Source organism: Harpegnathos saltator, unplaced genomic scaffold (genome assembly GCF_003227715.2).
Source record: "Harpegnathos saltator strain DR-91 unplaced genomic scaffold, Hsal_v8.6 scaffold101, whole genome shotgun sequence".
Taxonomy (NCBI): domain Eukaryota; kingdom Metazoa; phylum Arthropoda; class Insecta; order Hymenoptera; family Formicidae; genus Harpegnathos; species Harpegnathos saltator.
In genome coordinates this window covers 1-15,683 of record NW_020229875.1, presented here as the reverse complement: position 1 = coordinate 15,683, position 15,683 = coordinate 1, and the positions used below count along the sequence as shown (strand labels likewise).

At 38.9% G+C, this 15,683-nt stretch overlaps 2 protein-coding genes across 3 annotated transcripts; one reads left to right on the top strand and one right to left on the bottom strand.

Annotated features, from left to right (window-relative positions):
• Positions 1–134: 134 nt before the first annotated feature.
• Positions 135–2,609, top strand: LOC109503759 (uncharacterized). The gene is made up of 5 exons (XM_025298681.1): positions 135–1,006; positions 1,275–1,546; positions 1,696–1,849; positions 1,933–2,112; positions 2,202–2,609. The coding sequence occupies exons 1-5, from the start codon at positions 852–854 to the stop codon at positions 2,590–2,592; spliced, it is 1,152 nt and encodes a 383-aa protein (XP_025154466.1). The 5' UTR covers positions 135–851; the 3' UTR covers positions 2,593–2,609.
• Positions 1,742–5,203, bottom strand: LOC105182455 (ribosome biogenesis protein NOP53). 2 transcript variants are annotated; one of them, XM_025298189.1, is made up of 6 exons: positions 5,114–5,203; positions 4,778–4,835; positions 3,888–4,652; positions 3,253–3,782; positions 2,927–3,004; positions 1,742–2,060 (listed from the first exon to the last, which is right to left on the bottom strand). In XM_025298189.1, the coding sequence occupies exons 3-5, from the start codon at positions 4,650–4,652 to the stop codon at positions 2,932–2,934; spliced, it is 1,368 nt and encodes a 455-aa protein (XP_025153974.1). In that variant the 5' UTR covers positions 4,778–4,835; positions 5,114–5,203; the 3' UTR covers positions 1,742–2,060; positions 2,927–2,931. The 2 variants fall into 2 exon arrangements, with proteins under 2 accessions (XP_025153974.1, XP_011138181.1); XM_011139879.3 differs by lacking the exon at positions 5,114–5,203 and having other exon boundaries at positions 4,778–4,928.
• Positions 5,204–15,683: the final 10,480 nt, after the last annotated feature.

The following is a 15,683-nucleotide window of genomic DNA, read 5'->3' as shown; positions in this document are numbered from 1 at the left end:
TGATTACAGTATGTTTTTGTAAAAAGTTTACACTTTTGTGTTATTTAAATATTATTTACAATTATATATATTGTAACAGTTATAATAACAATAACCGATCAAATAAGCAGTTGTACTCACATTTAGATGATTGTGAAATAAATTTGTATAAATTTATATCTATAAGATACAGGACATCTATAAGATACATTATAAGAAACAGGATTTGTCGTTTATTTTTAAGTTGTTATTCTTATCCTGATTCGTTAATTGGCAACTGGTTGCAATTGCGAAATGAATGAATTATAACCATAAACGTTATACAATTGCACTTACGATGACAGCTCAATATTCGAGTCTTATTTTAGCAAAATTTCATCCTATACAATTCTACACTGTTATATTGCATTGCTAATCCTTAAATCGTCATTCCTGTCCTTACTTTTCACGCAAAAACGAGAAATACACGTCAAGGATACGCAAAGATTACGAGCAGGAATCGTGAGACCATACAAAAAGGCATCGACGTATCCTATCCTCTCGCATTCTCGACATCCTTCGATATCGATTCTTGCGATTTGTGATAACCGCTTTTCCCGCGAAAATTATGACGGACGAGTCGTTAAGTCGTTTAGTGTCAAAAACAATTCCTGGATTTATTGTTTTCGCATTTTAGGATCTTGAGTTGATCCAGAAAATTTATACATTCCACATAATAAACATTTCTTTTTCAAACAGATCTACATACGTGAGACTTGAAGTATCGAGATTCTTCAATGAAAATATTTTCACAATGTGTTTCTCGTGTATTATTGATACATTATGAAACGGAACTTCGATCAAATAACTGTAATTGTTAATACGTGGTAACAATGGACTTGTACGGAAAGGATAAGGGCAACGTCAGCTTGCCTCCACGTTTACAACCACCTGATTTCAATGAAGCTGCGCTCGAAGAGATCATTGTTAATACGCAAAAGGCTTTCTATAATTTAAAAATTGCAGAAACGAATAAGAAAATACAAAGGTATCTATTAAAAGAGCATTTTGGTTTTTTCCCAAGACCTTTGCATTAATTCCAAATATAATAAAGTATTTTATGGCAATATTTAATATATATATATTTCTATATTTAGATCATGTATATATACATCATTCAACATAATTAAAGAATTACTTCTTCAAACAGTTTTCACATTATTTAACAAATATCTAGTAGTTGATTCAAACTGTAGAAATTATTCAACAATAATTCTTTAATAAAAAAAATGTAACAATGGAATTTTTTTAAATAGGTTAGAAGAAAGGAATAAGGAATTGGAGGATTGTTTAAAAGATACGGATAATTCTATTAAAGTCTTCCAAGAGAAAAAATCTCAAGAGATATCTGGCTTAAAATTACAAGTAGCTGCTCAAGTAGCCAGAGTGGAAGAATATAAAAAGCAAGTGAATGCTTTGGAAAGCATGAGGATAGAACATAATCATGCTTTAAAATTGATAACCATTAATAAAAGATATGATAATACGCGACTCAAGCTTATTTCACAACTCAAACTCTTAAGTGAGTGTTTCTGAATTCTTCATATTTTTCTAGAAATTATAACATTATATTTATGTGTGCCATATGTACATACATATTTATATTCACAAAATATTTAAAATACTGAGATATATGTGGCTATAGTAATAAACTTTATAATTTTCTGTGACTTGAAGATGCTAAAACTAACGCTTTGGAAGATTATAAATCGGTACAAAAAACTCTGGAAGAGAAATTTAATACGCAAAATGAAGTCTTAATACATGAAAAGGAACATATGTCAGAAAAATTACGTCAGATTGAACGAAAATTCAAGACAGACAAGGAAAAGTAAAACGGCCTGTTTGACCCTATTTGCTTCTATTAAACCTTCCTTACTAAGAAATTAATATTATATTCCAATAATGCTCCAGACTCAGCGAAACATTATACAATCATCTCCTGGATTTGGCTGGTGTATTTCAACTTGAAGTAGCTCGACATATGCCATATTCCATGTCTAAATTGCTGTCAGAAAATATAGCTGTAAGCAATATGTTATCTGCAATGACAGAAAGTGCAGGCCTTAAAAAACAGAACTATATCGAACGCAAGTAAGTTCGTAAAATTATAAATATTTAAAATTGTGTTCAATTAGATTTGTACAAATTAAATATATCGTAACATTTGTTATTTCATTCAGGAATGCTGCAAAAAGATATATGAAAAAAAGCAATGACGTACATTTGAATACGAAACGATTGTTACTAGTTACAAAACTGGAAAAACTCATAAATCCAAAATTGTGTGAAATTCGCGATACAGCGAAAACTAATTTATCCAAGATAAGCAAATTTGATTATCTCAAAGAAGACCAATATGTAGTGAACATAGACAATGCGAGAAACAGAGCGCGACAATGCGAGACGCGCGTTAAACACTTAGAAATATTGCTGTATTGTGAGAAAGAGAAACTTACTATTGCTGAACACAAAAAACAACAATTAATTAAGCAATTACAAACACACACAGAGATGTTCCATGATGTTCAATATGCATTAAAGAATCTAAATTTGCAAAAAAAATATAAGTAATCAAAGCTAATTAAACACTGTAAAATAAGGCTGATGGCGATAGAATGTGTACAAAATATAATAAAATAAATCAAAATTTACAGACAAAGTATACAGATAAGCCTTAGTTTCTAAATTTAATATTCTGTTTGTACAAGTAAAATCCTATTGTTTCATGATAATTTTTTATTGGAAGTTTTATTAAATAATATGTTAGTGGGAAATTTTTGGTTTCTTATATATTTTAAAAAATTGTATAAGAAATTAATTTATATCAATAAATTTTTTCGATTAAAACGTAAAATACAGATATGTTAGACATTATATAAAGAAAATATAAAAATATTAATAATACCTTTATTATGACACTTCAATCAAATTTATCTTATGATCCGGTTTCATGAATCGCTTCACCTTTGCTTTATCTTTTGTCCTGTATCACAGAAAAAATTATTTAAAGAATATATTAAAGATATACACATATATATATATATATATAAACAGTTTATCAATTTATCAATTTTTAATCCTATTAATTAATCAATAATTTTCATTTAAAATTTACTTTGCTCAGTTTCTTATTTACTTCATATCTACTTTAGCTTCTTTTTCCCTAAACATTTGTCAAACTAAACTCTATTATCACAAATATATTTGAAACATTTCTTCTTTGTTACTTACAGTTTTATGACACTTGGTGCAATAATATTTCTTTGCTGAAGAGATTTAAATCGATCTTTCAGTAAGTTCTTACTGGGGTTACAATTCCTCAAATTTCCAGATAATTCCTCTGACAGCTGGAAAACAGGATCTAAGGGCTCAAATTTTGTCTTACTCAGAATCTTTGGCGTAGTAGATTCCCTTTCATGTTTCTTCATACGTTTTTGTCGCAAAAAGTCTTCCTTCTTTTCTTTGGATTCTATTTGTTTTTTTAACATTTTCAACTTATAAATATCAGAGACTTTTCTCTTTTCAATTTTGGCCAAAGTACGTTCATTAGCTGCTTGTTTTTGTTCTCGTTGCTTTCTTTTTTGTACAAGTGTTTTTTTAATGTTCTTGACAGGTTTACTGTTTGCTATTGCCACTGATGAGTCTTCCTCTTCAACATCTCCTTCCTTAGTAGGCTTTGAATTTTCTGTGGTTTGTTTTTTTATTGGCAAACCTTCTGACATTTCTTTCATCAAATTCTCGTCCCTTTTATTTAATGGAACCTGTATTAATGAGATAAATATCACATTTTGAAGAGCAAAATAATGATTTGAACAAATGTGCAAAATTGCTTAAAACATTTAAATAAACATGCAAAATATATTTACCTTTTTAAACATCTTAGTTGTTACCCTATCCAGATGTGCCTCTTCTTTCATAAGTTCCAATTCTTTCTGAGCAATATCATTCAGTAGTTTTTGGTGATCAGTATATGATGGATTATAAGATGTACCTGGATGCGGTGCTTCTACTGCTGGTAGAAGAGATGTTTTTTTATATAATGATGAAGGCAATTTTCTTTTCTGCACCCCTAAATGTTTAACTGTATGTCTGACACTGTCTGTAGACATCCATTCAGTAACTGTTTCTGGTAATACATTTTTTGTGACATCCCACAGATCAGTTTTGAATTCTCCCCTCTTAGGACGCTTCTTAAAAGCAGCTTTTGCAAGTGCCCTATTCTTTAATGCTTCTTTTTCTTTCAATTTAAGAATACCTTTTAATTTTCTTTCTGCTTCACGTTGTCGTAATATGGAATTCATACGTTCCTCTTTAGTCCTGACTCGGTTTCTCTTTGATATTGGATCAGGAACTTGTGTATGTGGTTTCAAAGAAGCAAAACATTTTGCTTCTTTTTCTTTCAAAGCTAATCTAGCTGCACGTTTGGAGGATACAACAGTTTTAGTTTTACCAGCAGTCCTGTCAATAGTGAATAACTCAGAATTTGCTTGCTTTGATAAAGGAGGTCCCATTCGTTCTTCTAATCTTATGTCTTCAAGAAATGCATCTACATCTTTAGTGTCAATGTGTTTCCTCCACGATTTCTTCGTCTTTTTCGAGACTTTACGTTTTTTAATTTTAGTATCCATCATCTGTAAGAAGAAATCTATTATTCACCCAGCCAAAACACACATATATATATATATAAACTTAGATGATAAATTCAAGAAATTCTTTTTTGTAATAGTTTATGTCTATTTTACTAACTAAAACTTACCGTGAACAACTGTCGTGATATCACGTGTATTGAAGAGGTTACCGCTTAACTATTCTCCCTTGTAAATAAATGGTAAGGATAATAATTTAAAAATAATAATTTAAAGAATAAATTGTATTTTCTTGCGATATAATATAATTACTTTATTATCATAAAATAATATGATAGAAAAATATAAGGTAACAGTTTACTTCTATCAAACAAATATTACGTTAATCTTTTCAACTGCACCACTAACAAGACACTAATAAAGGCCGTCTCATAGGATTTAGAGAAATTTCGCTAAACGCTAACGCCCTCTTAACAATATTATGGCTGAAATACAAAACCACTGACGGGTAATATAAAGACTGACAACCCCAGGTAAATTTCTGTATTGGCCCAGTACCAAGATTCTGTAACTCGTTATTGGAGTTAACGACACTTTCGTTATCGTTGCGCAGCTTTTGTATACCGTAGAAAAGCTGCGCAACGATAACGAAAGTGTCGTTAACTCCAATAACGAGTTACAGAATCGCACCACAGGAGGCCTAGAGGTAATTAAAGAGCGATGATAATATCAGAGAGGAAGCTGAGAGCGGCCAACACGGCGTTTTCGGTGACACCGATTTTTCACACTGGGAATGGGCGCTATCTGCATCCATTTTGAAAGGAGAACTACGATGCTACATCCACTTTCAGGTCCCGACGGTAAAACCTGCATCTGGTGACTGTCCGTGCTACATCCACTTTCAGGCGGTTTATGTCCGTGCTACAACCATAATAGCGTACTTGACAAGCACATTGTTATTGTCTCGCGCATTGTTATGCATTTGTAACATGAATTAACATGTTAACATGCACAAAAAAAATAAGAATTGAGATTGTATATGATTAATATCATGAAGATTATATACGATTTATCGTTTAATTTTATCGCATAAGATTATATACGATCGATATATAAATATATGATAATAAGATAATATTTTGTGTGTATCCAAAATTATTTTCCAAAATATTTCAGCGTTACGTTAGTATTTATTTATATTCCGGCAGGCGTTTTTTAGCGCAGTTGTGTCCGTGTGCATGTATTGCATTGAAAGTGTGTGTGACGTACGTGTGCATATACGCACTCACACACACACACACACACATGTGTCATACGCAACAGATAGAATCTCAGGGTATATGCTTAAACATTTTCAATTACCGTACGTTTCTATATAAGAATGTAGTCGGCACACACACAAAGAGAAACTGCTCCCGTCTATCCGTCTGAAGTCCCGCCCTCCGTTCGGCTTGTTTTGACGAGCCAAGCGAAAGAGAGAGAAAGAGGGAATGTGTTCTCTCCATCTCGCTCTGATTCGCAACGTTGCCGAGATTGTGCTTCCCGACACACGGCCGAGACTGACGTTTCACTCTCGGCGTGAATCCAACGAGATGATCAATAGCAATCGATTTCGACTAAACTCGTTGTGTCGATAGATTTGCATGACAAATTAACATTGCACTTAAAGGCGTAGCATTGAAGCGTTTGCAAGAAAGTCGCGATTGAAAATCGCGAGTGCTCCATAAACCAAATGAAGGAGCGAGATTCTCAAAGAGTGTGTGGCTTGGTGGAAGTACGCTGGACTCGCGGGGTTGAAGTCGGTGCTTCGCATCTCCTTGGCGTTCGGCGTTGTCCTTCTTCGCCAATCATTTTTTTTTTCGTTTTTTAGGAAAATGCACGTGTTGCATACAACATACGTGTATCACACTAAATTTTTTTTCATTTTTTAAGAAAATGCACGTATTGCATACAACACACGGGCATCGCAAGCATTGCACGTTTCGTCGATGACACTTCCTCTGAGACCCCAACCTCCGCTCGAATCGTTTCGACGAGCCAAGCAAAAGAGAGACAGAGAATGTGTTCGCTCCATCACCTCTGTGAAGATGGCCCTTCATTCTTCAAATTTGAAAAAAATTATTATAGCTCTGAATGCCCCTCGCAGAGTTCTAGAGTTCGCAATCCTTTATAGAAAGAGTTCCGTGTTCCAACCTTTCTCCGTCGATATCTCCGCTTCTACCGGGAGTAGACAGTCGCCATTTCCGGCAAAATGTAGGGTTTTGAGAGGACTTTAATTTGGTGCCAGAACCAGACGTTTATCTCTAACCGTTTAGGAGATATCGAAGGTTAAAGTTTTCCAGCCTTTCTCCATCGATATCCAGCCTTCATCCGCCGATATCTCCGCTTCTACTGGGAGTAGAGAGTCGTCCATGTAGTCCAAAATGTAGGGTTTTGAAAGGGCTTTAAATTGGTACCTGTCCGAAGCCTGTATCTCTAACCATTTAGGAGATATCGAAGGTTAAAGTTTTCCAGCCTTTCTCCATCGATATCCAGCCTTCATCCGTCAATATCTCCGCTTCTACTGGGAGTAGAGAGTCGTCCATGTAGTCCAAAATGTAGGGTTTTGAAAGGGCTTTAATTTGGCACCTGTCCGAAGCCTGTATCTCTAACCGTTTAGGAGATATCGAAGGTTAAAGTTTTCCAACCTTTCTCCGTCGATATCCAGTCTTCATCCGTCGATATCTCCGCTTCTACTGGGAGTAGAGAGTCGTCCATGTAGTCCAAAATGTAGGGTTTTGAAAGGGCTTTAATTTGGTACCTGTCCGAAGCCTGTATCTCTAACCGTTTAGGAGATATCGAAGGTTAAAGTTTTCTAACCTTTCTCCGTCGATATCCAGCCTTCATCCGTCGATATCTCCGCTTCTATTGGGAGTAGAGGGTCGTCATTGTAGTCCAAAATGTAGGGTTTTGAAAGGGCTTTAATTTGGTACCTGTCCGAAGCCTGTATCTCTAACCGTTTAGGAGATATCGAAGGTTAAAGTTTTCTAACCTTTCTCCGTCGATATCCAGCCTTCATCCGTCGATATCTCCGCTTCTATTGGGAGTAGAGGGTCGTCATTGTAGTCCAAAATGTAGGGTTTTGAAAGGGCTTTAATTTGGTACCTGTCCGAAGCCTGTATCTCTAACCGTTTAGGAGATATCGAAGGTTAAAGTTTTCGAACCTTTCTCCGTCGATATCCAGCCTTCATTCGTCGATATCTCCGCTTCTATTGGGAGTAGAGGGTCGTCCATGTAGTCCAAAATGTAGGGTTTTGAAAGGGCTTTAATTTGGTACCTGTCCGAAGCCTGTATCTCTAACCGTTTAGGAGATATCGAAGGTTAAAGTTTTCTAACCTTTCTCCGTCGATATCCAGCCTTCATCCGTCGATATCTCCGCTTCTATTGGGAGTAGAGGGTCGTCATTGTAGTCCAAAATGTAGGGTTTTGAAAGGGCTTTAATTTGGTACCTGTCCGAAGCCTGTATCTCTAACCGTTTAGGAGATATCGAAGGTTAAAGTTTTCTAACCTTTCTCCGTCGATATCCAGCCTTCATCCGTCGATATCTCCGCTTCTATTGGGAGTAGAGGGTCGTCATTGTAGTCCAAATGTAGGGTTTTGAAAGGGCTTTAATTTGGTACCTGTCCGAAGCCTGTATCTCTATCCGTTTAGGAGATATCGAAGGTTAAAGTTTTCTAACCTTTCTCCGTCGATATCCAGCCTTCATCCGTCGATATCTCCGCTTCTATTGGGAGTAGAGGGTCGTCATTGTAGTCCAAAATGTAGGGTTTTGAAAGGGCTTTAATTTGGTACCTGTCCGAAGCCTGTATCTCTAACCGTTTAGGAGATATCGAAGGTTAAAGTTTTCTAACCTTTCTCCGTCGATATCCAGCCTTCATTCGTCGATATCTCCGCTTCTATTGGGAGTAGAGGGTCGCCATTGTAGTCCAAAATGTAGGGTTTTGAAAGGGCTTTAATTTGGTACCTGTCCGAAGCCTGTATCTCTAACCGTTTAGGAGATATCGAAGGTTAAAGTTTTCTAACCTTTCTCCGTCGATATCCAGCCTTCATCCGTCGATATCTCCGCTTCTATTGGGAGTAGAGGGTCGTCATTGTAGTCCAAAATGTAGGGTTTTGAAAGGGCTTTAATTTGGTACCTGTCCGAAGCCTGTATCTCTAACCGTTTAGGAGATATCGAAGGTTAAAGTTTTCTAACCTTTCTCCGTCGATATCCAGCCTTCATCCGTCGATATCTCCGCTTCTATTGGGAGTAGAGGGTCGTCATTGTAGTCCAAAATGTAGGGTTTTGAAAGGGCTTTAATTTGGTACCTGTCCGAAGCCTGTATCTCTAACCGTTTAGGAGATATCGAAGGTTAAAGTTTCTAACCTTTCTCCGTCGATATCCAGCCTTCATTCGTCGATATCTCCGCTTCTATTGGGAGTAGAGGGTCGCCATTGTAGTCCAAAATGTAGGGTTTTGAAAGGGCTTTAATTTGGTACCTGTCCGAAGCCTGTATCTCTAACCGTTTAGGAGATATCGAAGGTTAAAGTTTTCTAACCTTTCTCCGTCGATATCCAGCCTTCATCCGTCGATATCTCCGCTTCTATTGGGAGTAGAGGGTCGTCATTGTAGTCCAAAATGTAGGGTTTTGAAAGGGCTTTAATTTGGTACCTGTCCGAAGCCTGTATCTCTAACCGTTTAGGAGATATCGAAGGTTAAAGTTTTCTAACCTTTCTCCGTCGATATCCAGCCTTCATCCGTCGATATCTCCGCTTCTATTGGGAGTAGAGGGTCGTCATTGTAGTCCAAAATGTAGGGTTTTGAAAGGGCTTTAATTTGGTACCTGTCCGAAGCCTGTATCTCTAACCGTTTAGGAGATATCGAAGGTTAAAGTTTTCTAACCTTTCTCCGTCGATATCCAGCCTTCATTCGTAGATATCTCCGCTTCTATTGGGAGTAGAGGGTCGCCATTGTAGTCCAAAATGTAGGGTTTTGAAAGGGCTTTAATTTGGTACCTGCCCGAAGCCTGTATCTCTAACCGTTTAGGAGATATCGAAGGTTAAAGTTTTCTAACCTTTCTCCGTCGATATCCAGCCTTCATCCGTCGATATCTCCGCTTCTATTGGGAGTAGAGGGTCGTCATTATAGTCCAAAATGTAGGGTTTTGAAAGGGCTTTAATTTGGTACCTGTCCGAAGCCTGTATCTCTAACCGTTTAGGAGATATCGAAGGTTAAAGTTTTCTAACCTTTCTCCGTCGATATCCAGCCTTCATTCGTCGATATCTCCGCTTCTATTGGGAGTAGAGGGTCGCCATTGTAGTCCAAAATGTAGGGTTTTGAAAGGGCTTTAATTTGGTACCTGTCCGAAGCCTGTATCTCTAACCGTTTAGGAGATATCGAAGGTTAAAGTTTTCTAACCTTTCTCCGTCGATATCCAGCCTTCATCCGTCGATATCTCCGCTTCTATTGGGAGTAGAGGGTCGTCATTGTAGTCCAAAATGTAGGGTTTTGAAAGGGTTTTAATTTGGTACCTGTCCGAAGCCTGTATCTCTAACCGTTTAGGAGATATCGAAGGTTAAAGTTTTCTAACCTTTCTCCGTCGATATCCAGCCTTCATCGTCGATATCTCCGCTTCTATTGGGAGTAGAGGGTCGTAATTGTAGTCCAAAATGTAGGGTTTTGAAAGGGCTTTAATTTGGTACCTGTCCGAAGCCTGTATCTCTAACCGTTTAGGAGATATCGAAGGTTAAAGTTTTCTAACCTTTCTCCGTCGATATCCAGCCTTCATTCGTCATATCTCCGCTTCTATTGGGAGTAGAGGGTCGCCATTGTAGTCCAAAATGTAGGGTTTTGAAAGGGCTTTAATTTGGTACCTGTCCGAAGCCTGTATCTCTAACCGTTTAGGAGATATCGAAGGTTAAAGTTTTCTAACCTTTCTCCGTCGATATCCAGCCTTCATCCGTCGATATCTCCGCTTCTATTGGGAGTAGAGGGTCGTCATTGTAGTCCAAAATGTAGGGTTTTGAAAGGGCTTTAATTTGGTACCTGTCCGAAGCCTGTATCTCTAACCGTTTAGAAGATATCGAAGGTTAAAGTTTTCTAACCTTTCTCCGTCGATATCCAGCCTTCATCCGTCGATATCTCCGCTTCTATTGGGAGTAGAGGGTCGTCATTGTAGTCCAAAATGTAGGGTTTTGAAAGGGCTTTAATTTGGTACCTGTCCGAAGCCTGTATCTCTAACCGTTTAGGAGATATCGAAGGTTAAAGTTTTCTAACCTTTCTCCGTCGATATCCAGCCTTCATCCGTCGATATCTCCGCTTCTATTGGGAGTAGAGGGTCGTCATTGTAGTCCAAAATGTAGGGTTTTGAAAGGGCTTAATTTGGTACCTGTCCGAAGCCTGTATCTCTAACCGTTTAGGAGATATCGAAGGTTAAAGTTTTCTAACCTTTCTCCGTCGATATCCAGCCTTCATTCGTCGATATCTCCGCTTCTATTGGGAGTAGAGGGTCGTCATTGTAGTCCAAAATGTAGGGTTTTGAAAGGGCTTAATTTGGTACCTGTCCGAAGCCTGTATCTCTAACCGTTTAGGAGATATCGAAGGTTAAAGTTTCTAACCTTTCTCCGTCGATATCCAGCCTTCATTCGTCGATATCTCCGCTTCTATTGGGAGTAGAGGGTCGCCATTGTAGTCCAAAATGTAGGGTTTTGAAAGGGCTTTAATTTGGTACCTGTCCGAAGCCTGTATCTCTAACCGTTTAGGAGATATCGAAGGTTAAAGTTTTCTAACCTTTCTCCGTCGATATCCAGCCTTCATTCGTCGATATCTCCGCTTCTATTGGGAGTAGAGGGTCGCCATTGTAGTCCAAAATGTAGGGTTTTGAAAGGGCTTTAATTTGGTACCTGTCCGAAGCCTGTATCTCTAACCGTTTAGGAGATATCGAAGGTTAAAGTTTTCTAACCTTTCTCCGTCGATATCCAGCCTTCATCCGTCGATATCTCCGCTTCTATTGGGAGTAGAGGGTCGTCATTGTAGTCCAAAATGTAGGGTTTTGAAAGGGCTTTAATTTGGTACCTGTCCCGAAGCCTGTATCTCTAACCGTTTAGAAGATATCGAAGGTTAAAGTTTTCTAACCTTTCTCCGTCGATATACAGCCTTCATCCGTCGATATCTCCGCTTCTATTGGGAGTAGAGGGTCGTCATTGTAGTCCAAAATGTAGGGTTTTGAAAGGGCTTTAATTTGTACCTGTCCGAAGCCTTATCTCTAACCGTTTAGGAGATATCGAAGGTTAAAGTTTTCTAACCTTTCTCCGTCGATATCCAGCCTTCATCCGTCGATATCTCCGCTTCTATTGGGAGTAGAGGGTCGTCATTGTAGTCCAAAATGTAGGGTTTTGAAAGGGCTTTAAATTTGGTACCTGTCCGAAGCCTGTATCTCTAACCGTTTAGGAGATATCGAAGGTTAAAGTTTTCTAACCTTTCTCCGTCGATATCCAGCCTTCATTCCGTCGATATCTCCGCTTCTATTGGGAGTAGAGGGTCGTCATTGTAGTCCAAAATGTAGGGTTTTGAAAGGGCTTTAATTTGGTACCTGTCCGAAGCCTGTATCTCTAACCGTTTAGGAGATATCGAAGGGTTAAGTTTTCTAACCTTTCTCCGTCGATATCCAGCCTTCATTCGTCGATATCTCCGCTTCTATTGGGAGTAGAGGGTCGCCATTGTAGTCCAAAATGTAGAGGTTTTGAAAGGGCTTTAATTTGGTACCTGTCCGAAGCCTGTATCTCTAACCGTTTAGGAGATATCGAAGGTTAAAGTTTTCTAACCTTTCTCCGTCGATATCCAGCCTTCATCCGTCGATATCTCCGCTTCTATTGGGAGTAGAGGGTCGTCATTGTAGTCCAAAATGTAGGGTTTTGAAAGGGCTTTAATTTGGTACCTGTCCGAAGCCTGTATCTCTAACCGTTTAGGAGATATCGAAGGTTAAAGTTTCTAACCTTTCTCCGTCGATATCCAGCCTTCATCCGTCGATATCTCCGCTTCTATTGGGAGTAGAGGGTCGTCATTGTAGTCCAAAATGTAGGGTTTTGAAAGGGCTTTAATTTGGTACCTGTCCGAAGCCTGTATCTCTAACCGTTTAGGAGATATCGAAGGTTAAAGTTTTCTAACCTTTCTCCGTCGATATCCAGCCTTCATCGTCGATATCTCCGCTTCTATTGGGAGTAGAGGGTCGTCATTGTAGTCCAAAATGTAGGGTTTTGAAAGGGCTTTAATTTGGTACCTGTCCGAAGCCTGTATCTCTAACCGTTTAGGAGATATCGAAGGTTAAAGTTTTCTAACCTTTCTCCGTCGATATCCAGCCTTCATCGTCGATATCTCCGCTTCTATTGGGAGTAGAGGGTCGTCATTGTAGTCCAAAATGTAGGGTTTTGAAAGGGCTTTAATTTGGTACCTGTCCGAAGCCTGTATCTCTAACCGTTTAGGAGATATCGAAGGTTAAAGTTTTCTAACCTTTCTCCGTCGATATCCAGCCTTCATCGTCGATATCTCCGCTTCTATTGGGAGTAGAGGGTCGTCCATTGTAGTCCAAAATGTAGGGTTTTGAAAGGGCTTTAATTTGGTACCTGTCCGAAGCCTGTATCTCTAACCGTTTAGGAGATATCGAAGGTTAAAGTTTTCTAACCTTTCTCCGTCGATATCCAGCCTTCATCCGTCGATATCTCCGCTTCTATTGGGAGTAGAGGGTCGTCATTGTAGTCCAAAATGTAGGGTTTTGAAAGGGCTTTAATTTGGTACCTGTCCGAAGCCTGTATCTCTAACCGTTTAGGAGATATCGAAGGTTAAAGTTTTCTAACCTTTCTCCGTCGATATCCAGCCTTCATCCGTCGATATCTCCGCTTCTATTGGGAGTAGAGGGTCGTCATTGTAGTCCAAAATGTAGGGTTTTGAAAGGGCTTTAATTTGGTACCTGTCCGAAGCCTGTATCTCTAACCGTTTAGGAGATATCGAAGGTTAAAGTTTTCTAACCTTTCTCCGTCGATATCCAGCCTTCATCCGTCGATATCTCCGCTTCTATTGGGAGTAGAGGGTCGTCATTGTAGTCCAAAATGTAGGGTTTTGAAAGGGCTTTAATTTGGTACCTGTCCGAAGCCTGTATCTCTAACCGTTTAGGAGATATCGAAGGTTAAAGTTTTCTAACCTTTCTCCGTCGATATCCAGCCTTCATTCGATATCTCCGCTTCTATTGGGAGTAGAGGGTCGTCATTGTAGTCCAAAATGTAGGGTTTTGAAAGGGCTTTAATTTGGTACCTGTCCGAAGCCTGTATCTCTAACCGTTTAGGAGATATCGAAGGTTAAAGTTTTCTAACCTTTCTCCGTCGATATCCAGCCTTCATCCGTCGATATCTCCGCTTCTATTGGGAGTAGAGGGTCGTCATTGTAGTCCAAAATGTAGGGTTTTGAAAGGGCTTTAATTTGGTACCTGTCCGAAGCCTGTATCTCTAACCGTTTAGGAGATATCGAAGGTTAAAGTTTTCTAACCTTTCTCCGTCGATATCCAGCCTTCATCCGTCGATATCTCCGCTTCTATTGGGAGTAGAGGGTCGTCATTGTAGTCCAAAATGTAGGGTTTTGAAAGGGCTTTAATTTGGTACCTGTCCGAAGCCTGTATCTCTAACCGTTTAGGAGATATCGAAGGTTAAAGTTTTCTAACCTTTCTCCGTCGATATCCAGCCTTCATCCGTCGATATCTCCGCTTCTATTGGGAGTAGAGGGTCGTCATTGTAGTCCAAAATGTAGGGTTTTGAAAGGGCTTTAATTTGGTACCTGTCCGAAGCCTGTATCTCTAACCGTTTAGGAGATATCGAAGGTTAAAGTTTTCTAACCTTTCTCCGTCGATATCCAGCCTTCATCCGTCGATATCTCCGCTTCTATTGGGAGTAGAGGGTCGTCATTGTAGTCCAAAATGTAGGGTTTTGAAAGGGCTTTAATTTGGTACCTGTCCGAAGCCTGTATCTCTAACCGTTTAGGAGATATCGAAGGTTAAAGTTTTCTAACCTTTCTCCGTCGATATCCAGCCTTCATCCGTCGATATCTCCGCTTCTATTGGGAGTAGAGGGTCGTCATTGTAGTCCAAAATGTAGGGTTTTGAAAGGGCTTTAATTTGGTACCTGTCCGAAGCCTGTATCTCTAACCGTTTAGGAGATATCGAAGGTTAAAGTTTTCTAACCTTTCTCCGTCGATATCCAGCCTTCATTCCTCGATATCTCCGCTTCTATTGGGAGTAGAGGGTCGTCATTGTAGTCCAAAATGTAGGGTTTTGAAAGGGCTTTAATTTGGTACCTGTCCGAAGCCTGTATCTCTAACCGTTTAGGAGATATCGAAGGTTAAAGTTTTCTAACCTTTCTCCGTCGATATCCAGCCTTCATCCGTCGATATCTCCGCTTCTATTGGGAGTAGAGGGTCGTCATTGTAGTCCAAAATGTAGGGTTTTGAAAGGGCTTTAATTTGGTACCTGTCCGAAGCCTGTATCTCTAACCGTTTAGGAGATATCGAAGGTTAAAGTTTTCTAACCTTTCTCCGTCGATATCCAGCCTTCATCGTCGATATCTCCGCTTCTATTGGGAGTAGAGGGTCGTCCATTGTAGTCCAAAATGTAGGGTTTTGAAAGGGCTTTAATTTGGTACCTGTCCGAAGCCTGTATCTCTAACCGTTTAGGAGATATCGAAGGTTAAAGTTTTCTAACCTTTCTCCGTCGATATCCAGCCTTCATTCCGTCGATATCTCCGCTTCTATTGGGAGTAGAGGGTCGTACATGTAGTCCAAAATGTAGGGTTTTGAAAGGGCTTTAATTTGGTACCTGTCCGAAGCCTGTATCTCTAACCGTTTAGGAGATATCGAAGGTTAAAGTTTTCTAACCTTTCTCCGTCGATATCCAGCCTTCATCCGTCGATATCTCCGCTTCTATTGGGAGTAGAGGGTCGTCATTGTAGTCCAAAATGTAGGGTTTTGAAAGGGCTTTAATTTGGTACCTGTCCGAAGCCTGTATCTCTAACCGTTTA

Coding starts and splice junctions, on each gene's coding strand:
- LOC109503759 (XM_025298681.1), top strand. CDS start 852: ATGGACTTGTACGGAAAGGATAAGGGCAACGTCAGCTTGCCTCCACGT. Junction 1,007..1,274: donor ACGAATAAGAAAATACAAAG/GTATCTATTAAA, acceptor TTTTTTAAATAG/GTTAGAAGAAAGGAATAAGG. Junction 1,547..1,695: donor ACTCAAACTCTTAAGTGAGT/GTTTCTGAATTC, acceptor TGTGACTTGAAG/ATGCTAAAACTAACGCTTTG.
- LOC105182455 (XM_025298189.1), bottom strand. CDS start 4,652: ATGATGGATACTAAAATTAAAAAACGTAAAGTCTCGAAAAAGACGAAG. Junction 3,783..3,887: donor CAACTAAGATGTTTAAAAAG/GTAAATATATTT, acceptor TCATTAATACAG/GTTCCATTAAATAAAAGGGA. Junction 3,005..3,252: donor GCACCAAGTGTCATAAAACT/GTAAGTAACAAA, acceptor TCTGTGATACAG/GACAAAAGATAAAGCAAAGG.